The following is a 26,455-nucleotide window of genomic DNA, read 5'->3' on the forward strand; positions in this document are numbered from 1 at the left end:
AACCAGGTACAGAACCCACTGGTTCGACGTAATTTCTTGCCACTTGTTCACAAAAGTTGACATTTTCGCACCCACAGGGAGGGGAAAAAGAGTGGAAGGCGCCCTGCAGAAATCATTGCTTCCTTGTGGTGTCTCTTCCTTGATTCTGCGACCTTTTTCGTCCGCCTTGACGAGAGAAACCAGACGTGTTGGTTTGTCTGTACGAAGACTGATAGGATTGTCGATATTGAAGCGGGTACCTATTCTGTTGGGTGTGATACCCTCCTCTGGACGAAAAACCACGGCCTCTTGCTCCTCTAAAGGTACCGCGTTTGTACTGCAAGGAGCCCAAGGATCTTGCGGTATCATCTATATGTTTTCCAAACAACGATTCGCCATCATAGGCCATATCCAATATTTTCGTTTGGACTTCTGGTCTGAAGGTGGTGGCCTTAAGCCAACCCTGGCGTCTGAGAACAGCTGCCCCAGCCAACTAGCGAAAATTTAGTATTTACAATATCCAGAGCGCAGTCTTTAGTCTCGGATGCTGCACGCTCACCCTCCAACAAAACCTTTCGAGCGTCTTGTCTGTTGTCCTCTGGAATGAGGTCAATAAAGCTTGCCATTTCTGACCACATCTGGCGGTCCTAACGCCCTATTATCGCTAACGAGTTGGCTGCCCTGATGGATGTAGCTGCCATAGTGGAAAATTTCTTGCCAATTAAATCCAGGCGTCGCCCCTCCCTATCTGGCGGTGTAGTAATAGGTGCTGCCGGATTCTTAGATTTTTGTTGGGCTGCCTGTGAGATAACTGAATCTGGCTGAGGATGGCCAATGAGAGAGGAAGGACTATTGGCCGGAGCACAGTATTTTTTGTCTATCCGTGGAAGCTCCGCTGGCACTGATGCAGGGTTTTTCATAATTTTGACTCCTTCCTTCAAATGTAGTCAATGATTGGGATAGCTCTTGTGATCATCCTTGACCCCTCCTTAAAATCATGAAGAAAACAGTCGGACTGTTCAATGGTAACCGGCAAGTGGAACCTAGTCGCAGCCCGCTGCATAAGGTTATGAAATCCCCCTATATCCTCTGGGGGCGAATCAGATGGTAGATGGGTAGGTGGAGAAGGCATAGGGATTATAAATGAATCCCAAGGATCTACTGGATCTGGTAGTTCACCCTCTTCGAATTCCTCGTCAGAGGTTGAATCTTGAGCCTGACGCGGGTCCTGTGGAGGATCAGGCAGTTGAGGTGCTGGGACTGGATCCTCAGTCAAGGGCAATGGGTCCGGTTGCGGCGCAGTCAGCGGAACCTGTGGAATGACTGGCTATGGTGGAAAACGCTGTTTATAATCTGCAAGCATAGCTTGCAGGTCTTGAATCTGAGTCGGAGGCAGATGTGACATCTCACTTTGACGAGGTTGTTTGTAGTAAGGTCTATGATGCGGGACGACAATGTTTTCCTGATAGTAATGCTCCTGATAATTGTCCTCATCCTCATCATCTTCGTCCTCTTGACACTTGATGTGCAGTTCAGAAGGATGGCGAGCAACTCCAAAGGGCCCCTCGTCCTCGTCATCCTCATAGTCATCATCCTCACCCTGCACATATGTTTCTAGGAGATGTGAGGGAGTAAGCGGCGAAATATCGCTACAATCAAGCCTTTGAAAAGTCTTCAGTTGAAAACTCCTGGTGGAAATAGGAGTGGAATGAGCGGGCGCCATTGTAAATGTTGTAGACTGAACAGGTAAATCTCCTGGCATCGTAGTAGATGTGGATACTTTTGATGTTAATAGGCTTATAGTGTCCATTGTCGACGAGGTCATCGTCTACGTGGCCGACGTCGACGGGATCATCGTCGACGGGGTCTTCGTCGACGGGTTCTTCGTCGACGGGCTCGACGTCGACGGGGTATTCGTCGACACTTCTCTCTTCGACGACGAAAGCTTCGTCGACTGCGTCGTCAATATAGTTTTCGATGCTGGCTTCGTAGACGAGGACTTCGTCGACGATACCTCGACGATGGGCTTTTTTGACAGGATAGTAATCCTCGGAGAGGTAATAGCCGTCGTCGAGATGGTTTCCGTCAATGAAGGAGCAGAAGAGGTGACAGAAATCGTAGACGGAGAGAAAGCCAGAGATTTTGAAAGGCTTTTACTCACAGTTTGCGTCCTAGAGACCTTGACAGCAGAATCCCGAGGAGAGTGCGCTGATTCAGAGGAAATGATGGGTCTCCTCTGAACAGAATCAGAAGTAGAATGGGAAGATTTAAGGCATTTCTTCCCTTCACTGGAAGAGCTGTCATGCGATCTAGCTCTCTTGCTAGAAGTAGAGGCTCTGTCATCCTCCTCAGCCGAAGAGGATTTAAGCCACAACAGCACTCTCGCCTCCTTATCCCTAAGAGTCTTGGTAGGGAAGTTGCGGCAAATCTTGCAATCTTTTGCCTCATGTTTGGGGTAGAGGCAGTAGATGCAGTCCAAATGTTGATCATCAACATGGACTCTCTTCCTGGTGCAGGTATTGCAGGACTTAAACAAGGCCTTCTTATCACACATGCTGAAGAAAGTTGAAAACTGAGTGGCACTCAGGGAGACTCCCTTCCACACGACGTGCGGTGAAAATCTGAGGAGAACTGGCTCTGCTGAGAGGGTTCTAGAAGGGTGCTGGTGTCCGATTGGTTGTTACCAAAATTCTTGGTTCTTTTGCATAACGAGGTAGATAGGCTGCTAAAATATAGGCTTTAGGCCTTTTCTTTGGGCCTACTACTACCACCACTAACATTTTGGCACTACTTCTTTATTTACCGTGGACTCCCGCCTCGGCGACGGGGAATGATTCAGGCATGTGAATCTATGAAAGATACCCCAATACTGGATAACTGGTTACCCAAAACAGAAAATTCATATGTATTCCAGGGGCTCCAGCCCTCCCAACCTGTACTACAACAGTAGATGAGGTCCTTATGGGGCTGCATAGACCCGGTTTAGCAAGGGCAGCACTCCTTAACTTCTTCCTCCCCTGCTGCAGTAATTGCCAAGCCACTTCATTTCACCCTCCTAGGTTCATGCCTGGCAAATAGAAGGTAGAATACTGCATTCCTTCCCGGATGGAGATCCATTACATTGGTCAGGTGGATCTGCCAACTTGATCAATGGGGCTATGCCCTGACCTTTCTCTCCTCCCCACCCCATATTCTTCCCACATCTTAGCGATTCTTGGAGGAGCACACTTTAAACCTGATACGAGAAGTCAACATTGTTGTACAAGGATGCCTCTGATAGGGTGCAACTTTTTGTTATACAAGTGTGTCACTGAGATGGTGCAGGGTTTGTTGGCCCAACTGACCAACACATCTGTGTAAGAACAGCACAAAACACTTAGCTTCTCTGAGAATAATGAGGTTGTTGTCACCACTTTGCAAATCAAGCATTAAGACAAGCATCTTCTGGGCTTGGTGCTGCATTAACTTAGTCTGTCATTGAGTTATGAGCCTGCACTGTCCTGGACCCATTCCAGTGTGGTGCTTCTATCCCCTTTCAACTGCTGAGGTGGATGAGGAGGCAGGCTGCCTCCACACACTTATCATGAGGGTCTCGTTGTACTGGCTTGAAGATGCACTCCTGATTCTTGAAGCATTTACACAACTTCTTTGCACATATAGTTTGGGAGATATCATTTGTTGAGGTAACAGTTGATATGTAGCCTAAACGACCAGGCTCAGCTTGCTCTTGGGCAGACCAGTGACTCCAGTATGTGTCTGAGGTCCCATGGGTGCCACCACCACTACTGTAAAAAGTTGACAATGACCAGTTGACTGGTCAGATACAGGCTTGTAAAAGAAATACACCCTAGGACCAAGGTAGTACATTTTAGTAAACCGTACCAACACAGTATAGAGCCCAGTAATCTGTCTGCCAGGGACCTGAAGAAAATGTCTCAATTTAGAGTCTGTTCTAAGGCAAAAATAAAACAGATTTATTATCATTGGGTATAGACGTGTAACAATGAAGTGACTTGCAATATCCTTCCGGTGTAAGGCAGAGGGTATTTTATTCCCTATTATACATGATGATACCATCACCCTTCCCTCAAGCCATGTAAATCTGTGGTGTCTTGCTCTTTTGTATTTTAATTGCAGAGAAGAATCAAAGCAAAATTGTTGGTGCAAAGTTAAACACATCAAAAGACAGGTAGTATTTTTTGCAAAAAGATATTGGAACCAGTGTATTGTAAGGTCGATTTTAAAAAACTTTTGTATTCCAGAATTTCGTAAATATATTTATAGCGTCGAAAAAGTAACCTTATAGCCATATATATCTATTTTCTGTTACAAAACGTTTTCTTTTTAGAAAAAGACATTGGAATAAGGAAAAGCCAGGTCCTGTTTTCCTTGAGTGAACTACAACTGTATTTAAGCTCTGTGAATTACCTTTCACATTGGCTGCTGGCTCTGGCAGCAGATATTATGCCATCAGAAGTCAATTGTAATAACTTATTATAGTTGAACAACTACGTCATTTCTTTATTACAGGGGACTATAAACATCACTTGCCTGTAGTAAGAGAATTGGAGAGGTGCTTTTATACAGGGATTGATATATTCTCATTTTAATCACCTTTAGTTTTATCATGTTGATTTCTCTCCCTCCATAATTTTGAAGTCCTGCTGTTAAGACTGAAAACGTAATTATTTTTTAAAATCATTCTTCCATTGGCTGTTAGGATTGAATGATTACTGTACCTTGTGAAAACATCCCAGGTCGTGAGAGCTGGCAAGGACTTGCACAATTGTATCTGTCACGAGAAACACATGAAAACCCACCTTATGGGTCTGGTTGTGCAGAAGACATTAAATCTAATTTTCAGTGTACATGAGATGAGTGCACAAGAGTAACAGCTGATATTGATTGTAACTGTAGAACAGAGAACTATTTTTGTAAAATCAAATAGCATTTATACTCAGACTTGTTTAATTGGCAAAATGGCAAGCAATATTTAAGAGACAATTTGTGCTACTGCGTGTCAAGAAGCTGCTTATTATAGCCACCCAAGCTGCGTCTTTCCATAGAATATCCTAGTGACTTTAGATTGCTTCCACATTTTAAAAGACATTAGATTTTAGTGTGATAAAATATTTGACACTTTATTTTAATTTACAAGTTAATTGGTGATTTCCAACATGATGAATTAGAAGGTGCACCATAACAAATTCTTAGTTTGCTTTAGAATGGCCAAAATTCCTAAAAGAACATCACTATTGTTTAAAGGAAGTTTTTTCGTCCAGGGAGACCTATTTAATCTGGAGCGTTTCTATCCTTTTTAAGAAATGATTCTTAAACTCCTTTTACTCCCTCTACATTGTTACGCAAAACACAAATCCTCTGCCGTGATAATCATCTAAATGGGTTGCCAGTGGCCTCCCTGCCAGAATCTGCAGTCTTTCCTTTATTGGAAGGCCAAAGCTTGCCTTATCAGGTTGCCAGATTTCCAATTCTGTATATGCTCAGAGCCACCAAATGTAAAGCATAGTTTAGGGTCCTCACTCGTCTGTCCACAGCTCGGGGGGGGGATAATTTACAGACTGCCCCAAGTATATGGAACTCGCCCAACAGTCCATCCCCTCCAAGATGCCTCTTAGTGCTTCCTTAGCCCAACTTGCAAACCGCAGAATTTCCTCCTTCTATAAAGGTCTTCCCATTTGAGTCAGGGACACTTTTCATAATTATTGCAATATCAAACCAATACTGTCTGGTTTTATTTTTCAGGAATTTCTTGTACTGGTAAATATATAAATATACTCAGTTTAGCTTTGGATTATTTGTGGCTGAGCTTTCTCTGTAGAATAATTCCCAGCTTTGTAGCAATAGCAAAGTCTTAATCCTGGTCAGACGTCCTTGGTGCCCTTATGACCTCCTTGTACACATGTTTCACTAGCATAATGTTGTGTTTAGATTCTTTTAAAAAGTACTCCAACACTAAAAAGAGGTCCACTGGCGCTATGGCAATCAAAATGATGGGTCCTTCTGCAGAACTGTTTTACAGACTATTAATTTCACTTAAACTCACCATCTCAACCGTCAGATATACACAGGATTTGGCCGAGTAATCGCCGCTACCTGTCCAATATTTATTGAGAAAACGGCCTTCCAAGCTATAATCAGCAAATGCAAGGACACGTTTTCCCTAAATCATTGTTTGCTTTATGGTATTTGAGTTGTTTGCTTTAAGGTGTTTGAGTTAAAGAAAATGTTAATTTCAATGCTTGTACAACAATTGTGATATCTGTTCTAGCAAGATATATTGCTTTAATAACTAAATGTAGTCTTTTTTCATTCCTTACTATTTACAGTTAAATTCAAAAAATAGAAAATCCTCCATAGTTATTGCTTGCTGTTACAGAATTAGTTAAATAAATTGCTTTCATGACTTCAGTTATACACAAAAGGCACTTCTTTCAGAAGGGTGGAAATAGTTGGAGGTGTATAGAAATTTATTGTAGAGCACTTCTTGAGAGAAAGAATGTATTGTATTGGTAGCTAGCAGAATTGTTACCCTTGATCAAGGCTGCCCATGCTTTACCCACTCACACAGAGCAGATGCAACAGCAGTGCAGTGTTCCCCTCCTCACTGAGACATTCGCTTTATTCAACTGCATCGGAAGCTTCCCTTGCTTACGCAGTGTGGGTATGTTTCAGGAAGCAGCAGTGCATGCTTCCCTTACTCACAAAGATCAGGCGATAGCAGAGCAAACATCCCTTTCTCACTCTGAAACTGTACTGTCGTGTCAGCAGTAGTGCAATTTTCCTTTTTCCTCAATAATCAGTAGTTTCCTATTTTGGATAATCTTAAAGACCCAAAAAACAAGATGACAATCATCTGGAGCACCAAAAGGATTACTAGGGTGAAGAGAAATAATAAAATCAGCACATAATTCTGTATCGGTGCTTCTGTTCCCTGTTCTGTAAGGCTTGTATCAAATACTGAAAGCTTAAAGGCCACATCTGGTGAAATGTATCAAGTGTTGGAAACCAATTCCTGAATGTTATCATGCTCTCATCTGGTGTCTTATGTTCAGTATCGAGGCTATGTAGGTGATTTAGAGTTGGGTGAACAGGGTACTCTATCGCAAACATGATGGCGCATACTGTCTGCCAAACTCATGGTCCACTCACCTCATTTAGAGACTGGTGGACTGTCTGCTTTCTGTTGACAGTGCCCACGTTGGGTCATTTGACAGAAAGCCACATCTGAGAGCCCAACTAGGAAGTGATCATCCGAGAAAAACCACAACATGGTCCTGTTAGATATGCCACTTCTCATTTTCAAAATAAAAAGTAAACTAAGTATATTCTCATGAGTCATAAGCAGAACTATAACTCATCCACATACAAGCACTGGGTGCTCAACATCTCCCTAATGCCTTCAATTATTCCCTAGTGTCTGCTTGAGACTCCCTAAGGGAGTCATACAGGTCCCACTGTAGCAGGTCAACATGTTTCAGCCCTATAGGTGCCCTGTCAGGTCGGAAGGCTTTCTTCAGGACTGGGTCGGCAAGTCACTGTTGCGTGGCCTGCTTAGGTAAGTAATTGCACTTAGCCTTCTTCTCAGGGCGTCAAGTAGTGTGCCGTATAGTTACGGGTCAGTTGTACCTATAACTCTTGATTTAGTGCTCAGTGGCTCCCTTGGAGGATGTGCGGAGAGAGCACACTTCTACAGTGAGAAGTCTTCCTTGCTGCTCGTTTGTTCTCCGTCTGACGTGCGACCGCTCGACCACCCATCTATTGACACAGGTGCTATAGATCAGTATCCTTTCTATTCACGCACCGCATCTCATTTTAATTTTGCCCCACCCCATACCAAATAAATTTGAACTAGTGGCAAGGAGGCAATTTTGAGTTCACTTCACCTTCACCCTCACTATTCCTGATTACCATCCCTGATCACTACTGCGAATAACCAGTTGGTCTCCCTCCTGGTGGGGGAAAGCACAGATAAGACCCAATGATGATGCTTTTCACGTAGAAAATAAAAGCGGACAACCAAGATATACCAATCCAATCCAAAAAGCTTTATTCGACAGTTAAGTCATAAAAGCACAATACATAGAATACAAATATTTCATAAACACTAGGCAATAAATAAGCGAAGTTTTTAAAACCTTATTAGATATACTCAATAACGGTCGTAGCAAGTAATTATAAACAATCCTATTGATTAAAAACCAGGAAGAATAAAATTGATAATATTATTACAGAACATAGAAATTAATATGGCACTGTTACATATGATACTTTCAAAGTCCATACACCATACCAAAGAGCCAGACTTGGATTCATTACAAAATAAGGTAATAGCCGGCATCGTATTTACAGTCGCCAGGATGACTTTTTAAAAATTATTCTTCAGATTGCAGCGGTTAATCGTGATCTACTAATCCATGACCAGCTCAAGAATTTAGCAATTGCAATAAAAATACACGGTGACGTTTCTGTACGTAATATTCTTAATGCATCGGCGTACATTCTGAAACCCAGAGACCTACAGATTGGCTTAAGCCACACATGACGGGGGCAGCATATGCTGGACAAGCAAACAGTAGGTGAGCCAGGGTCTCCTGCTAGTCCAGACACAAGGGGCACTTGCTGTTACCAGATGGGACCCATTTTGCAGTATGCGATCCTATTGGCAATGTGCCCACCCTGAATTGGAAGTACAGCTTCCGATCATGCGGTTTGGTTATTAAATCCCAATACTGCTCTAGATTTGGCCGGAATTAGACTTTAAAAAAACTTCCCGTTAGCGTGGAAGTAACACTGTTTCGGTACATATTGAGGAACACCATTTCCCAGTATTTTTCTTTCAAAAACTCCTTTGGAGGGAAAGACGCATTGGAGGGATTTTCCCACAATGTAACCATGCCAATCTTGACTAGTAAGGTTCTTATCTCCCGTCACCATTTAATTTTGTGATAGCAATCTGCTCGGATTATGTAATTGAGGCCAGAAGCATAAGATGCCAGTTCTGGCGTGCACCAAATTCTTCACCAGTAGAGCAACGGGCATAATATTGCAATATCAACCAGGGTTTTTCTGCCTAATTTGAACAGCAATGGACACACTGGGGTGCTTTGCTGGAGACCTGTAATTCTGCGTAGGAACCTGTTTTCTGCAACGGCTAACTGGGATAAGTTCTCGAAACCCCAGAGATCGGCCCAGTATAAAGCAGAGCTCACAACTTTCATACCATAAATCTGGAGTACAAGGCTAATTGGCTTTGTAAGGGAGGTTTTAAACTCAGTATATAGAGCCCCAGATAGTTGCCGATGTTTTAAAATAGCCATTTCAAGTTGGCAATTCCACTTCAGGTCATTTTGCAGGGTAACCCCCAGATAGGTAAAAGCCCTAACTTGTTCCAGGGGACTGTTATTCATGCATACGCCACCTTTAAATGTTTTATGTTGATTAAAGGTCATAAAGTTAGTTTTGGCTACATTCATTTCCAAACCACGAAGATGGCAAAACTCCTCAAAAAGTAACAAGGCACGCTGGAGACCACTGGGAGTTTTTGAGATGATCAACGTGTCATCCGCGAACATTAAAATGGGGATATGAGTTCCCGCTATTACGGGGGCATCTGTGGGAGTAGACAATAAAAACTTGCCGATCCCATTGATAAAGAGTGAGAATAATGTAGGAGCCACTACGCAGCCTTGGCGCACTCCTTTATTAATGGGAAAAGGTTTGGTGACATTGCCTTGTGACCCCCACCGTATTTGAACAAAATTATCCTCATGAAAGCGAGTAATGAGAAAGCAACTCCGGTGCCATCCCTCGCTCCTGTAGCACTGCCCGTAGTTTACTGCGGGAAACAAGATCGAATGCTGACTTGAGGTCAACGAATGCAGCATACAGGGAACCCTTACTTAGAACCACTGTCCGCCAGTATATTAGTGTAAATCGAAAAACCTTATCAATAGTAATGGTATGGGCCCGGAAGCCGCCTGTAATGGTGAAAGAATGGCATACTCATCAATCCAATCTTGGACCTTGTTCAATACTAACCGGCCCATAACCTTTTGCAGGGAGTCTGAGGCTTATGGGCCTCTAATTTACTGGGTGGGATTTATCTCTTTTTTATATACCGGGATGAAACCTGCCCCTTTCCAGGAATCGGGCACTGGGGCTCCATGGGCAATGGCATTAGCCAGTAATGTAATATACCGGCACCATTTGGGTTTATCATACAAGAAAATGTCATCCGGGATGCCATCTAAACCTGGAGCTCTACCCCCCTGTTACGGCTCCAAGGGCAATATTAACGTCATCCAGTGTGAAGGCCGTATCTTGATAGAACGTGCGCACCAGCGTCCCCCTTGTCAGCACTACGAGCATATTGGGGTTTGAAGTGGTTGACCCATTGATCCCGGGTTACATGATTTTGTGGTGGTACTGGCTGTCCCTCCCCCCCCCCCCCCCCCCCCAAAACCCATTTTACAGTGTTCCAAAACTGTTTGGCACTATTGCTGGCACATGCCAGTCTCAAGTCCTACCATCTGATTTCATCCCATTGCTTCTTGCCCTTTTCCTGGGTCTTACTGTAATTACTCCTGGCGGCCCGTACTTTGTCTGGTGCCCCTGATTTAAGTGCCTCACCCAGTGTTCTGCGTGCCATCCTACAATACTTATTAAACCATATCTTAGTTTCTTGCTTTTGATATTCTTATCTGTGTGCTACTTAAAGAAGTATGATCTTAAATGGGAAAAAAAATTGTTATGAGTGGCAGTAATTATCTTGGTGAACTCTGGATGGTCAAGGCAGGCCTCTAGGTCAGCTATAGTAAGGCCGATGTCCCTATTAATAGTGTCTAGGAGATCGGGGTTCTCTACTAGCTTGGTCCATTTTAGTCACTGCATATCGTTAGTGGGGATCAGATCCAAAGTAAGTAATTCAGGAGCTGGCTGGACCAATGCTCTCTGTACGTGGAGATCTAGAGTTGAGCATAAGGGATTATGATTGCTCTCTAGGCGATTCCTCACCGTCATATCCCCTAAGGCGTGCCATAGCTTTAGGTTGATTCTTAGGTAGTCTATTCGGCTAGCACTATGGCCATTGTGAAAGGTGTTAGCCCCATGTCTATCAGAGGCAGTGCGCTCATTTGCTGCCCGCAACCCTTTTTCAAGGCAGAAATGCTTTGATTTGAATTGCTACATCCGTCCATTTTTTTTTATGGACGCTAGTTCCAATTTTGGGATGCCCCACCGAGCATCTTCCTCACCTGTAAGGTCGTGGTCCTCAATGCCAAGACGCTCAAAGGTCGAGTTGAGGTCTCCAGCCACTAACACCAGGGAGTCCCAAGAATGCGTGTCCAGAAGATCGTCGAGGGCCGCTATAACCTCCGACTTCTCTTCCCCGCTTAGACCCCTCGCATTAAAGTTGGAAATGTCGATGCTACATTGTGGACTTAATTTCAGCCGTATTGCGACAACATCATTACTCTGGGTTGAGAGTAACTGGATTTTACAACCGATCTCCTGGCGCACCCAGATGGTGAGGTCCCCTGCAGGTCGACCTTTACCCCCCTTGATGGTTGCGATGTGGTAGTTCAAATAACCTACTCGACAAAGAGGGGTCACCAACCATGTCTCCTGAAATAGGCAGATGTCGTACTGCTCAATAAATGTTAGCCAATCAGGGGACGTGACCTTAGTACCCAACCTTGCGATATTCCATGGCAATACAGCTAACCTAAGTGGGGGTAAGACCATATGAAAATCCCCCAACACACCCTTTGGTAGGTGTTGTTCCGCTATCCCTCTCTCCTGCTATTGACAGGACAGCGTCAGATATCTTTCTTGGTACTATAGATAATGAGTTTAGCATCTCGGGGACTTCACACTCGCTGGAAGATATTTGTGTTATATTCTTCGAAAGATCACCAGCGAGTGGGAGTAACCTTCAATCTACCTCCCTTAGTGGTGACATGCTGGGGGTCGGGACCATCTCTGGGTGGTTGTATTTTAATCTGATATTAGAAAGGGTTAGATGTTGCATGCGGATGTCAAAGTTTACGAGGTTTTCCACCAAGTGTTGATGAGAAAGTGTCAGGGTAATGTAGTCTGATGTGGCATGAGTGTCTTTCAGCTGTAATGATGTTGTCCCTTATTAGGGACCGACAGCCCCTGCCATGGCGAATCCTCTTGGTACACTTACTCGTGAGCGATTCCCCATCTTCTCTGAAGGATACACCTTAAAGTTTAGGGACGTTAATCATATACACCTTATTTAATGTGCCTGGCATGCTACTCCGTTTTCCTACCACTCTCTGACCATTATATCTGTTAAAATTGGCGATGGAGGGTAAGGCACTAGCCTTGGCAAGGGGCAACATGGGTCTGAAGTTGGGCGTCAAATAACCTTTCCTGCCAGAGTGGACGTGAATCTTACTGGTGTTTGGGGACCAAGTAAATTCACTAGCTCTTAAACTTTGGGACGTCTAGACTACACTTAGTACCATTGGATGATTGCTAACATCCCTATCTGTTTGTATAGGTGGATTGTGACTCTGGTATGTTCCCATTGACGATTTAACCAGCTCCACAGTTAGGTGCACCTTGCTTAGGGAGTCGCTAAGATTGCTACCTGACACTTTGAGGGCTCTAATTTAATTCATCAGTGTTACCAGCTGATTAGACACTGGTTGTTGGGCAGGATCACCTATGGGTCCATCCATTTGTATTATGTTAGCAACAGACGCTGTGCTATCCTTGCTTACTACACTTTGGTCACCCAAGCCCCTGGAATTATTGGGAGTGCTACTCTCTGATTTTCCGTGCCCAGAATGTGTCCCTCGATCCCGTTATAGGGGGCGATTACTAACAACTCAGTCTGGTCTGCCAGGGTAGAAAATCTATTGCTGCATAAAAAAGTGGCGAGAGCTTCTTGAGTGTCTGGCTGGCACTGGGGGGGTACCCTCTACTGTGATGTTTACTTCAGGTGCTCTCGGAGAATCTGTCAATAGTGACTTTTTGGCTGACTTTTTAAACAGATCAGGTACACGCCCTTTGGATAGTTTACTACTCGGGATCTGTTGAATACTGTCTCTGGATGTTGGGTCAGGGTATGTAGAATACAATAGCCCCTCCCATTTGGATATCTATCCTATCCATAACACTCCCTCCGTGTCATTGGTGATGGTTGATTGGTGATTGGTATTATTGGTGAGGCTGTGTGTCACTGCTCATGGTTACCAGCATTACGAGCTTGCACTTTCAACTTTTTAATAGTTTTTAACTGGCATCTACTTACGGTTTTTAATGCCCGCTCTGGTCCACCGCGGCTGCTTGTGCCGTTTGTGTGGAGGGCGTTCACTTGTTTCCTGCTGCTTGCCTGGGGTTGCGCACTTCTGGAGGTGGTGGGGGTGGCACTAGCTGCTTGCCTGAGGTGACGCACTTCCGGGGGCGGTGGGGGCGGCACTGCTTGTGCAGTCCAGTACTTGGGCATGCTGAGACCACGGGCGCGCCGAAGGCGAGGCCGTCTGCGCCCATCCGTGCCTGGATGTCTCTAGACTCCAGACATGCTGCTGGTTTGGGTAGCGGTAAGCTCACCTACTCTGGCGGCGACCTTCTTGCCATTAGAAAAGCAGTGAGCCCCTGCAGTTTCCCTCCATGTAACGTGCCGGATGGCCCGTTCTGCTGCAAGAACTTTGGTTTCAATTCATGGGCAAGCACCCAGTCACCTCCCACTTCCCTTCCCACTTCCCTTCCTTGTGCTGGGTCGATCATCAAACTGTTTAGCCTTAATCGTCGCACCCTAGCCAAGCCCTTTCCCGATGTCTACGACTTGTTACTGGATTAATCTCCCGATGTCCTCTTTTTGCTGTAGACATGGTTGTCAGCTGACATGGTGGCTGAGCCAGGTCTGGCACTCTCCCTAGGCTTTAGTATTATGACTCGCAAGAGGGGGGGCATTGCAGTTGTTTTTAAATCCTGTTACACCTGCACTTTGGTTAAAGAATCCCTGGTGGGTTGTGAATGTGCTCGCTTTGGCATTTCTTTTAACGCAAATTATACCATGTCTGGCCTACTACTTTATCGTCCGCCAGGACCTTCGAAGGAGTTTAGTGCCGCATTAATTGAGACAGTTAGTTCTCTAGCCAAGAGATCTGCCAACTTCAGCGTTATTGGTGACTTGAACATGCATCTTGAAAACTCCCATGATCCAGAAGTGTCCATGGCCCCACCCATTCTGCCGGCCACTTGCTGGATCTGGTCTTCTCTAACCTTCCTTACCTCTCAGTTGCTACTCCCATTCCTGTGTGTTGGTGTGACCACTATCTGGTCACCATGACAGTCCCGGGGGTAGAACCCCCACGGAGGGTGGTCCAAACCTTTCTCTCCAACGCCCCTGGCTTAAATTAGACACCGATCACCTTCACGCCCTCCTTATGAGGAGCATGCCCAGCTTGTCAGATGATCCAGATGTTGTGTATAACACACTATCGGACTGGCTCCTCCACTCGCCGGACGCACTTATTCCTGCAAAATGGTCTAAATGTCGTAACACTAAATCTAGCCGCTGGTACAACGTCAAACTCGCCATCATGCATAAAGCATGTAAGAGGCTGGAGTGGGCTTGGAGGCAGGACTATGATCCGATCCGGAAGGGGTGTTATCAGGCAGCCATTAAAAAGTATCCTAGGGCTATTCAGTCTGAACGGTCAGCTTACTTTGCTGACGCGATTAGAAGCAGCAGTAACCCCACCAAGAGTATTTTCTCAATACTTAAAGATCTTAAATCTGCAGGGGTATCTGCAGCGACCTCCATCAAGTCTGATGAGCACTGTGAGGCTCTTGACACGTTTTTTGTCAACAAGGTGGAAAACATCTACAAAACCTTTCCTCAAGCTGCTATGTGCTCTGACCCAGTGTGTCGACCTCTATCCACTCACAAGCTTGCCACGTTCCCGCAGATTGCCCAGGATGAGCTGCGCTCTTTATGCAGCAAAGTTAAATCTGGTTCTGCTACTGACCCTATGAAGCCTGAACAATTTATGAAATTGTTACCTGTGCTTCTTACACCTTTGGGGTCAGGTGATTAACATGTCTCTGTCTATTGCAACCGTACCTAGGACCCGGAAGCAAGCAAGGGTTATCCCCTCGTTAAAAAAACCTACCCTCGACACAGTTAATTTGAGAACTTTCGACCTATCTCTCTCTCCTGCCTTGGGCCTCTAAGATTTCTGAGTTCTACATAAATTCCATCCTGACAGTCTTTTTAGAGGAGAATAACAAATTGGACCCCTCTCAGAACGGCTTCCGTCCTGGCCACAGCACGGAGTCTGCTCTTTTAGCTGTGAACATCTGAGGGTAGCACTGGATACGGGACACACTTCGGCACTGATCCTTCTGGATCTCGGTGCCGCGTTTGACACTGTTTCCCACCAGATCCTGCTGCAAAGGCTGGAGGAGGCAGAAATTGTGGGCCCTGCACTGGATTGGTTCACCTCTTTCCTCTCTAATAGGGCCTTCCAGGTACCCCCCCCCCCCCCCTTTCACCTCTATGGTCCATTCTATCAATCGAGGTGTGCCACAGGGCTCAGCCCTTAGCCCTACACTTTTCAACCTTTATGTTCAACCTTTGGCAGCGGTGGCCAGAAGCAGAGGGCTTACAGTTGAATCATATGCAGGTGATACACAGTTGGTGGTGGCACTCTCCGACTCTGTGCGGACGCTCAAAAGTTTCAAAGCGGTCTCGCTGCCGTCGCTGAGTGGATGTCTACCAACTGCCTCCAGCTCAATGCCAGCAAGTATGAGCTTTTGCTGGTAGGGAAAGATCTTGAGCTGTGGAGTGAGCGCTGGTGGCCTGCTACCCGTGGCTGTGCGCCTGCCCTTAAACAGGTGGTGAAAAACCTCGGTGTCTGGGTGGACTCTGCTTTTGGCTTCCAGTTTCAAACCAAGAAAGTAGCAGGGGCTTGGTTTGGCATATTGCGGGGGCTCAGACTGCTGCTAGGCTTTTTCGATCCGCCCATCAGGCAGGTCATCGTTCAGGCCTCCGTCATATCAAGACTGGATTTTGCCAGCTCGCTTTACATGGGAACAAACAAGTCTGAGATTCTTAGATTTCAGAGGGTCCAGAATGCAGCGGCCAGAACTCTTCTTGGCCTTCCTAGAACTTGCTCTGCCACTAATGCTATCCGTCGGCTACATTGGCTGCCGGTGGCCAGACGTGTTGAGTCCAAGGACCTGTGCATCACTTAAAATTCTGAATCTCTCTTCCCCTGGTATTCTGGCCATTATGGTGTCATCATATCTTCCCACTCGGCAGCTCCGCTCAATGGGTCATCATCTGGCGGTTGTTCCCCAGGTAAAGGGGGCGCGGGCTGGTGGGTGGGCGTTCCTTTCACACACTGGCATCTAAACTCTGGATCTCACTGCCGCTTCACAACCGCAGCAGCAACAATTACCTGGCTTTCCGTAAGGCCATCAAGACCCATCTCTTCCCTCCTACATAGGCCTCCCTGCTGTCAGTAGCTTCCCTTTCTGTTGCTTAGCGCTGGGACGCCCCTTTGCTTGGGCAGCTGTGCGCTCTACAAAACCTTATAACATAACATTGTGGCCAGGGCCTTTCCTTTTTCCCTTTTTTACTTTTTTGCATCACCCATACCTCCTTCACACGATTTCCTCTTCCCCATAGTATCCCTGGCGGATTTAAAATACAGTATTATACGTTAGGCAGCTCGATTAAACCAGGATAAGATTGGTTCAATGTCCAAACACCACTGTCCTTGGGCACTTCAGGTACTCTTCCTCCCTTTAAGCATTGATTAAAGGAGAGCATTGACCTGATTTGGAAATGGATGATACTGCTGTATAGTCACCTGAACAAGTGTCCCGATCATCCAAACGTCAGAGGGGTTGCCCAGCCCAGCCTCCTCCGTGCGCAGACAGGCCTGCCCTTGGCCCGGGCACGCCCGCATGTGTCCTGCTCTGCGGGGGCCCGCGGCCGGATTTCAAGGTGCCTCCTGGTGCGATGACTTAGGCGGGCTTGTGCCGCGAGTGAAGCTGGGGCTTGTAGTCCCTCAGGAGCCTGTGGCAGATGGGAAGGAGCAGGCAAGAAGCGGGTCCTGCGTTGCAGGGGCCCGCGGCCAGGTTTCAAGGCGCCTCCTGATGTGATGACTTTGGCGTCTGCGGCCTTGTGCCGCGAGGTAAGCTGGGGCTTGTAGTCCCCTCAGGAGCCTGTGGCAGCCGGGAAGGAGCAGGCAAGAAGCAGGTCCCACACAGCGGGGGTCTGCAGCCCTATTTCAAGGCACCTGCTGGCGCAATGGCGTTAGCGGCCTTGTGTTGCGAGTGAAGCTGGGGCTTGTAGTCCCCTCAGGAGTATGTGGCAGCCGGGAAGGAGCAGGCAAGAAGCGGGTCTCGCGCTGCGGGGGCGCGGTGCCGAATTTCAAGGCGCCTCCTGGTGCGATGATGTGGGCTTTGGTGGCCTTGTGCTGAGAGTGAAGCTGGGGCTTGTAGTCTCCTCAGGAGCCTGTGGCAGCCGGGAAGGAGCAGGCAAGAAGCGGGTCGCCAAGATATACCCCAAGATATACCGCTATTACGAGTAATACGTGAATGACGGGTTTTTTTAGACTGCAAGGACCCTGGTAAAAACAGGACAATTCTCCCTTGATTACTTGCTAACTGAATGGAAGCCATATAGATCCTACCTTCTCTCTCCCCTATTTGATTAGAAGATATTGCCTGGTTGAGGCAGCAAAAATGAGACTATCTAAACAACTATTTGTCAACTGTGGACACAGCGCTTGGCTTTTAAGACTGGATTCATCATATTTAAAACCCTCCACTGCAGCATTCTTGAGTTTATCTCCTCCCAAATTCAAAAGTACATACCCACTTGTACCTTAAGGTCATCCCATCTGTAGGAAGGTAGGATCTGACAGCATAGTTACCCCCACTTTTTTCCTGGTGTTTTGCTGGTTTTTGACTAGTCTGGCTGGGATCCTGCTATTCAGGACCCCAGCCTATCTGCTTTCTCCCTTAAATTGACATGTATGTACTTTGATACTACTCCAGATTGGATACTGGGGTACCCTTATCAGTCCCTAGTATATGGTACACATGTACCCAGGGCATAGGTACCCCAGAGGCCTCTCATGGGCTGAAGCATGTATTATACCACCCCTGAGAGGCCATGCAAGATGGAACCCCAGGTCTGCTATTGCAGGCTGTGTAAGCTGGTGCTTGCACCACTTACGAGAGATATAGGTTCACTATATATATATATATATCACCACACTTAAAACCTTATAAGTCACCCCTATAGCAGACCTTAACAATCCTGAAGGCAGGGTGCTGGGTTTTACGTGAGAGGGTGCTCCTTCATGAGCAGGGCCGCTCTGCAGTCTTAGGAGACCATTCTCCCGGGCTGTACGTGATACTGCCAGACATATAGGTAGAGGTGCATTAGAACCTCGCGGTAAATGCCATCTCAAACGACTGCAACAAAGTATGTCGTGTTTGGTGTCAAACACCTTGGAATCATACCTCCACACTAGTAACTGGTGTGGGAGGTATGATTCCTCTCCTCAGAACCGAGGTTCTGGGGGTACCTAAGTCTACCGGTACCAACTTTCTCGAGCCTTTCAGCTCAAAATGGATGCTGCCAGCCACAGACACAAGTCTGCCATCCTGCTGCTGAGCCAGGCTCGCGCAGAGGAAGTTCGGACAATAGGTATCCTGTCACAGGGAGGTGTGATCACCTCCCAGACATGATTTAGTGTATTGGGGCTGGGTAGGTGCACGGTCTCCGTGCCAGAAGCCACGAGGGGTACATTTGGTGTCCCTGTGCATATTTCAGCTCAAACCAGTTCTGGGAGCCATTTGCTCCTGCTCTGGCGTGATACTGGATAAAGAACATGGGTGTAGCCACCCCTCTGTCCTGTCCCTCCCCTGGGAGGGTCCCTAGAATCTGTCCAACCCTTTCCCGTGGGTATAAAATGGGTTACCTGGCTACAGGACATTAGTTTTTACGTGGACCAGATTGTGCAAGAAGATACCACTACACTTCGACCGTCTGGACATGCCGGACTTCGCTGGCCCTCCCTTGGGCTCGGCTTAGTCTTCCCTTGCCGTCCCCAGTCTCGCCACTGTCTGTGATCCATACAGGCACCGTGCTGGACCCTGTTGACCTCCAAAACAATAGGAGAATCACCCTTGGGGTGAAGGAGTCACTCCCCTGCAAACGCAGGCACCGTAATTCTCTTCCACTTAACATCAAAATGACTGCTGGTTATTTCATATTAAGACAAATTCTAAAAACATGGCTTTTTACACAAGCATACAAATGAGGTACTGTACTGCAAGTCTTGGTCCCATACTCCGTGCCAAGAGACCGACTGGTGAACGTGCGCTATATACATTTTTTTTTAACATAACAGTTAACTGGTTTAACAGCATGCTTGAGAGCTTCTTCTTCTTCTGTTCTTGCCTCAGAAACTGTGGTTAATTAGATTATTAGTCGTCCTCCTATTTTGTCAAGTTGCTTACTCCTGTCAGCCAACACATATATTTGTGGACTTGCTAGTAGGGACTTAGTTATAAAATAATAGTGCTATGTTTGAGTGAAATATGCATTGCAGTGGAAGTAGAGTGAGTACAATGCAACAAAGATGGTATCTGCAACCAAGGGGTAAAGTTGAAAGGATTGGCCATTGAGAGGTGAGGTTCACTACTTGGCGATGCAGAAATGGATGGCAGGGCATTAGGGCGAAGGGTTAACAGGGGTAAGAGAAGCACTCTACAGGTCTGTCTGTACGAGCTCATCTGGAACAGCTACTCTCTATTACCTGGTACATTGCAACCATTATAGAACAATTCCTTTGAAGCCCAGTCAGTACACTAGTCTATCAGTCATGATTTGATGATCAAAGAGTGTCTTTTCTTTTCTATTATCCAAACATGATTGTGATAGGGCAGGTGCAGGAAGTTTGGTTTTGTAGACTTAGAACTATTAATGACCTTTTCCTCCACAACAAACATTCGGGGCTTGAATTATAGAACGATTTGCTATTCTGCCTCTGGTAGAGATCACTTGTCACATTTATCTGTTAGGAAAGCAATCTGTCCAAAGCATTTAAAGAACACGCTTCCTGGGAATGACCACGGGTGGGGATTTGCCTGGTGAAATCAATGAGTCTTCTTCTAAAAGGAGGCCAAGCATCTGAGGTGTTGTGTGAATGTCATTTCTCCTTGATTTCGGGGTAGCTTGATTAGCGAGGTAGGAGACTGCCATCTACCAGGCCCTCTCCACCTACTTTTGAGTCTGTGAAAGAGGTTTTCCTGTTTTGGTTTTGCCTGCAGGATGTGCTCTAGAGCTGCAACGCTCCTAACCATTGTCATTTCACAAGCGGGGGCTATGCCCCTACATTGAAACTAAATTTGGCGGAATAGAAGCCTTTGTTCCAAATGTACTTAAAAGGGAGCTGTTTTGAGATGCCCCTTCTGACCCCAGGATATTTAGCAACCTGGTAATCCAAGGCGTGTAACCCAGGTTGTTACTCATCATCTTTTCTTCCTCTGTCTGAGTTCTTCATTCTAAAGTGAAATTAAATGTTTTAAGTGGGTATGGAGTGTATGGTGTATAGTTGTTTACTTAGCTAATAAAAATTATAATTTATATCTTTCAGCTAGATCACCTCAGGACATCGCTATACATCCTGGTAAGTATTTAAGATACTTATTGTTCTATTTAGCTCTTTGGCCTGGCATTGACTGAATTTATTGATTGTTTAATCTGGTTTGCTAAATTTTGGAGCATTACATGATATCTTTCCATTTAGTATATACTTTGCCAGTGTTGATGGTATATATGGTGAGAGAAAACCATCCTTGAGTTAGCATCATGATCTAGCTTTCGTCTGGTGTTGTGGGGTTCATTCTAGCATGTTTTGATAGGGAAAAGCAAACTACAAGTGCAACTAATGGGTGTTACTAAGTGTGTTGTGTTGGGAGTAGAGTGCTGTTCGGTGACCAATGATAGCCAATAGCTGCATCTTGGAGGTGCGCCAGGGTGTTTAATTGTGATGACTGGGTAGGTGGGTGATGTATCTTTAGGGGATGTTGGTAACAATAGCCAACTGCATGCCAAACTGGAGCTACACTGCATGTATTTGTTATTTTTAGTGAAGTCTTATTGATAGTTGGGTTGTCATGTGCATGGAAAGCACTGCAAGGCAAACTGTACAGAACAGTGCATGCAAAGTAAACTGTAAAAACAAGGCTGGCTTTCAAAACAAAAAGTGAAAAGCAGACCGAAAAAAACACACCTTAGAGCACTAATGCACCCACATACCAAACACCATGTATGCATAGAACATATGTCCATCTTCACATGCAGAGCAAACTACTTTCACCTATGTGGGAAAGTGGATTCCATGAGCTCTGAGTGCTAATGTCTGCAAGCACTTGAGCTCTTAATCTGTTCATGAGCGAGCGCTGCGGTTTGCTCTTCATATTTCTGAGGCTGCAGCTGCCCTTCATCTGACTTCTTTCCCCCAATAGCTTCACTATCTTCTTGCGCTGATAATTTCAGTAGAAAATCTCCTACTTTTTTTGTGTCCTCCATGACCAGCTTTTTGGCTTCCAACTCATAGAAGGGATGATTCTTCATGCTCTAGGGTCGACACAATAGAAGATGATTTTCATACTAAAGCCACCTCTTCTACCTTCTCTTCCTGCAGAGGAGTTATCATGGCTAATATTGCTTCATCTGGGGCTCTCTCTGTTTTCTCTTGCTCAGATCTCCTTGCTATGTTGTGAAGCTTCTCTCAAGATACAAGGCCTTCATGGCCACTGCTAATAGCTGGTAATACATCTGTCAATCGCCATGATCCCAAACAAAAGATAAAGAGATTCTCACAAACAAATCACCATGAGCACTATTAAGAAAGAATATAATTGGAGGAGGAGCCAAGATGGCGACCGGGACAGCTGCGTAGGCTCCCGGCTCCGTGAACCTCCGCACCCCGCACAGATATCCTGCATGAGATCCTTAGCCTGCGCTATCTGCCCGTGTTGGTGAACGAGAGCGGCAACCGATAGTGTGACCCCGAAGTTTCTGGCAGCGGTACCGCCGGAGAAATGTCCGTCTGAAGTTTGCGGCCTGTGCAACCCTGGAACCGGGACCTCGAGTGGACACCATGGCCGGGCGGCAGTTCAACAACAGCGGCCATTGGTGATTGGGTGGAGTCGGACTACCGGAGCGGTGCGAATATCGGCCTACATTTCGCCGTGGTCGCTCCTACCACTAAGCGTGGCGGAACGAGTGCATGCCCGAGGTGGCAACTCCAAGACTCTCCGGTGATTGCCTCAGCCTTCGCTGGTGAGCTGCCCGGACGCCGCCCGTAACTCGCCCCGATTCCTGCGGGCTGCTCCCGGATTTTTGCGGGCGCTGGTCCGTGGTGGGGCTGACTGTGGCTCGTGACCACACACCGGACACATTATTTGCCTGCCCCCGGAACCCTGTTTCCAGTGACATGGAACCCGAGGCGCTCGTGCCTGAGTCCTGGTCCCAAACTGGGTTGGACCTACCCAGCGGCCATTTTGGAAGGACGAGGTCCACCATCCTGTGCACTGGGTCGCAGCAAGCTTGGGAGGGTGCGACTCTGAGGAGCGTAGCGGAGCGAGCGCCGGGAGCTGTATTGGGGTACGGTGACCTTTTCGAAGCTCTCGGTGCCCTTCATTCCACCTTGGTCCACGGCGCCTGGGTGTTGGGGAATAAGCTCGATGGAGTGATAACAGCGTCGGAGCAGTTGCGGCCTGCCTGTCCCCAGGTGCGCTGGGACTTCCTGCGCTGCACGCGGGAGGACAGTGTCATGGCCGCCCCTGTGAATAGTGCACAACTGGACACTCCGGACAGTATGCTAACGTGCGCTCAGCTGGCTGTGGACCTGGACTGTTCCGGAGGTTTTGGACCTGAGTGGGGGGTGGTGGCCTTGTCCTGTGCCCGGCTTCCGGCGACTCAGGCAATATCCAAGCAACGGTCGCCTGCTCTGGCTTATTCCGCCTTCCTGGACCTGGTGTGCAGTGTAAATCCTGGGGCAGCACTGGGAAAGACGACCCTTCATAGAGCTGACTGTGTCGATCTTCAGAGCCTTCTACCCTACCTGTGTGTGTCGCTTCCTGACCTTTATTGGACGCTCCTCTTCCTTGTAACATTGGACTTGGCACTGGGTCGATGGGTATGCATGGGTAGATTTGCAAAGAGTGGCCAAGGATAAGGATGATCCTTCAGACGTGGTCATCTAATAGGCGGGCGGGCTCGGGGGTTGCGTGCTCTCACGGCAGAACTGTTAGTGTACTAAGTGCGTAATGCTCCTTACTTTTCTTTGACAGGGTCGATCCTGTGTTGTTTATTGTATGCTTTGCGGGAAAATATATGGTGCGGGGGGGAGAAGCCGGGGGCATGTTTTGCAGGCCCTCCTCCAGTTTATTAATACTCTCTCTACCCCCCCGTCCGGTGGGGGTTCTTTTCCTACTCCTTTTTCTCTGTTTCTTCTATATTTCGGGTCTGACTCCGGGGCGACAGGCACACTGCTGGGGGGGGGGGGCCGTACTCATCTGCAGAGGTGCAGGGTGGGGGGTTGGGGGAGGGGATTCTTTAGTCTTTAACCCCTTTTTTTTCCATTGCCTCCTTTTCTTCTTTTATTCTTCTTTGTCTTTTTCTGGGATCAGCATGGTAGAACTCCTTAGTTGATAATCGCTGCTGTTTCCTGTGTGCCATAATTTCCGTGGTGTTTCTTGGGTCTTAGGGCAGGGGGTTGCGGGCGCAAGTGGCCGTGATATTCCTTCACATCCTGAACTTCCTGTTTCAGCGCCATTGCTTAGATAGACTGCTGTTTATTGTTTACGTTCATCATTCTGCCTGCCATTTTTCGCTGCTGGGAAACTGTTTGGCACCTGATCCTTCCATCCTCCTCTATTATAAAATGTAAACCTTTATTATCCTGGTCTCCTACTTGGGCCGTTCAGAGACTGAGAGTATGTTAGCGTGGAGATTCTGCTCCCCGAGGTGCTGACAGTGATAAAATTGCTTTCTGTTATTCTGATTGTATAGCGGCCGGCCCCGGGGGGTTGTAGGCCCATACGTGTAATTGATTGACATATCAATAAAGGTTTTCCCAAAAAAAAAAAAAAAAAAAAGAATGAGAAAGAGATAAACAGAAAAGAGTAACAGAGATTAATTCAAGCAATCCATCCATCATTTTTTCTGTACTTTAGGGTGGATTCAAAGCGAGGCATCCATGGTATGCGCCAAGCATGCCCTTCGTCAGCCCCAGTGGTAGGCTCCTAACAAAAACATTTAACTTTTCCACTGTTTGCCAGATGTGAATTAGAACGGGTATCTGTAGCTTGGCTATCAGACCGGGGGCATTATTATGTGGCCACTCACCCTGCTTAGACATTAAACATGTTCATTGTAAAAAAAAAAAAAAAAAAAAAAAGAAAGAATATAATTACTGGTAAAGCTATTTGAAGTTGTTGTACATTCTCTTGTCCATATCCCACTGCTTCGACCAAGTGACCCTGATTACGAAGACACGATGGAGAAAGGTTATTGTGTTGAAGTGACCTGTGACCACTCGATAAAGCAAAAATATTCTAGATGCTATTAGGGTAAACTGGATACTATGAGAAATACTGGATTTACCTGTGGTAGCTGTCTAATGCAACAATGCTTCCCTCAGAGAAATAGTTGCAATAAATGTTATAATTGACCAAAACAGCAATACAGTTAAGATAAAAAATGCAAAAAACTAAAATAAGAATCTGATGTAAAAAATTAACAAATATCATAAAAATGAACTGGAATGCAGATGGTAAAAAGTTAGCTTAAACAAAAGAGAAACCGAAGATACGTATTAAATATTCTTTAAAAATGCCAGTACAAGACAGCAGTACAATTGGATGTGGCGCAGGTGATACATTCCTCCATTTCCAGTGGAAGGGGCAACAACTTCATTCCAGTTTAGTTCTAGTTCCTTAGCAAAATGTCCAGTGACTTCTAAGTCAGGGAATTTCTCTGCAGCTTCCTTTGTCCAGTTGCCGTTCTGCACTCTCCAGGGACAAGGCAGTAGTTCCATAGATAACAGGCAGTAGTAACTAGTCCACTGATTTTTCTCTTTCACTGTGACTGCTTCCTCCATCTAGAACTTCTGCATTTCCAACTTCATGATGGCATTCTGCATTGTAAGCAGTCTGTTTGGACTTGGCTTTGAATTACTTCTCCCTATGAGTCACCAAGTGTCCTGACATTCATGATATTTGACAGTGGATATTGTGTCTCCATCTCTGTCAGGGAGATGGAACTTATTCCAGCTGCATCAGGCAGTCTTTGCTTGTTTTCCCCATTATCATACAACTCTCTGAGGGTGCTCATACAGTGAATGTAAGGGATATTCTCCATGTACCTGTATTTTGTTAGATGTTTGTCTATTATGTAGTAATTGATATTCTGTTGATTTAGCAGGGCTTAACCAATCATATGACAGTAGTGCTATGTAGTGCGTGTGATGGCACTGGGGTTGTGGCCTAAACTGGGCTGTAGTAGTTCAGCATGTGACTACATTGGTAAATGGTTGTGCTGTTGGGCTAGCAGTGCTAGGCAACCAGCTGACTGCTACTTTCAAATTATTGTAACAGGGGGCATGCAATGTATATAATAGATAAGGAATAGTTACTTACCTGTAATCCTAGTTCTCTTCCAGGGGTATCCTCATCAAAGTCATAAGCACTAGAATATTCTCGCCCATGCGCGGGACCCCGGAAACACAATCATATGTGTCAAAAAAAAAAAAACAAAAAAAAAAAAAATATATATATATATCTATATATCTATATATATATATATCTATATATATATATATCTATATATCTATATATATATATATCTATATATATATATATATCTATATATATATATCTATATATATATCTATATATATATCTATATATATCTATCTATATATATCTATCTATATATATATATCTATATATATATATCTATATATATATATCTATATATATATATCTATATATATATCTATATATATATATATATATCTCCTGCCCGGTCACGGACTAGCACCACCGCGGGACTGAGAGCGGGGCCGGTGCTGTTTGTCATGGACAGCGTTATCGGCGCACGAGGTGCTCTTGTTAAGCTGCAGGGGCCTCTTTGCGGCACTAGAACCCCTGAAAAATCGTGATGTTCCATGAACGACAGCAACCCACAGGGGGAACAATTTTCACTACCAGTCCCAGAATGCTGAGTGCTATGTTATGCCAGAAATAAAAGAGGGGACTTCACTGGAGGTGTTTGTGCCGTTTTTCCATTGGGATTTGAAATGCTCATGAGGAAGGGCGACCAAGCCCGAAACGCGTCGAGCAGCGAATTGAGAGGGGCGGTGAGTCGCATGGATGC

General features: G+C 45.9%; 1 protein-coding gene across 2 annotated transcripts in view; it reads left to right on the top strand.

Moving 5' to 3' along the window:
* Positions 1 to 26,455, top strand: part of FAM3C (FAM3 metabolism regulating signaling molecule C) — a 337,648-nt gene that overhangs the window by 102,736 nt on the left and 208,457 nt on the right. For both annotated transcript variants that reach the window (XM_085654178.1, XM_085654179.1), the window contains exon 4: positions 20,661 to 20,693. In XM_085654178.1, coding sequence (XP_085510304.1) covers positions 20,661 to 20,693 — 33 coding nt within the window. The remainder of the gene's footprint in view (positions 1 to 20,660; positions 20,694 to 26,455) is intronic.

The sequence above is a fragment of the Triturus cristatus genome, chromosome 4_1, assembly GCF_964204655.1.
Source record: "Triturus cristatus chromosome 4_1, aTriCri1.1, whole genome shotgun sequence".
NCBI classification, from domain to species: Eukaryota; Metazoa; Chordata; class Amphibia; order Caudata; family Salamandridae; genus Triturus; species Triturus cristatus.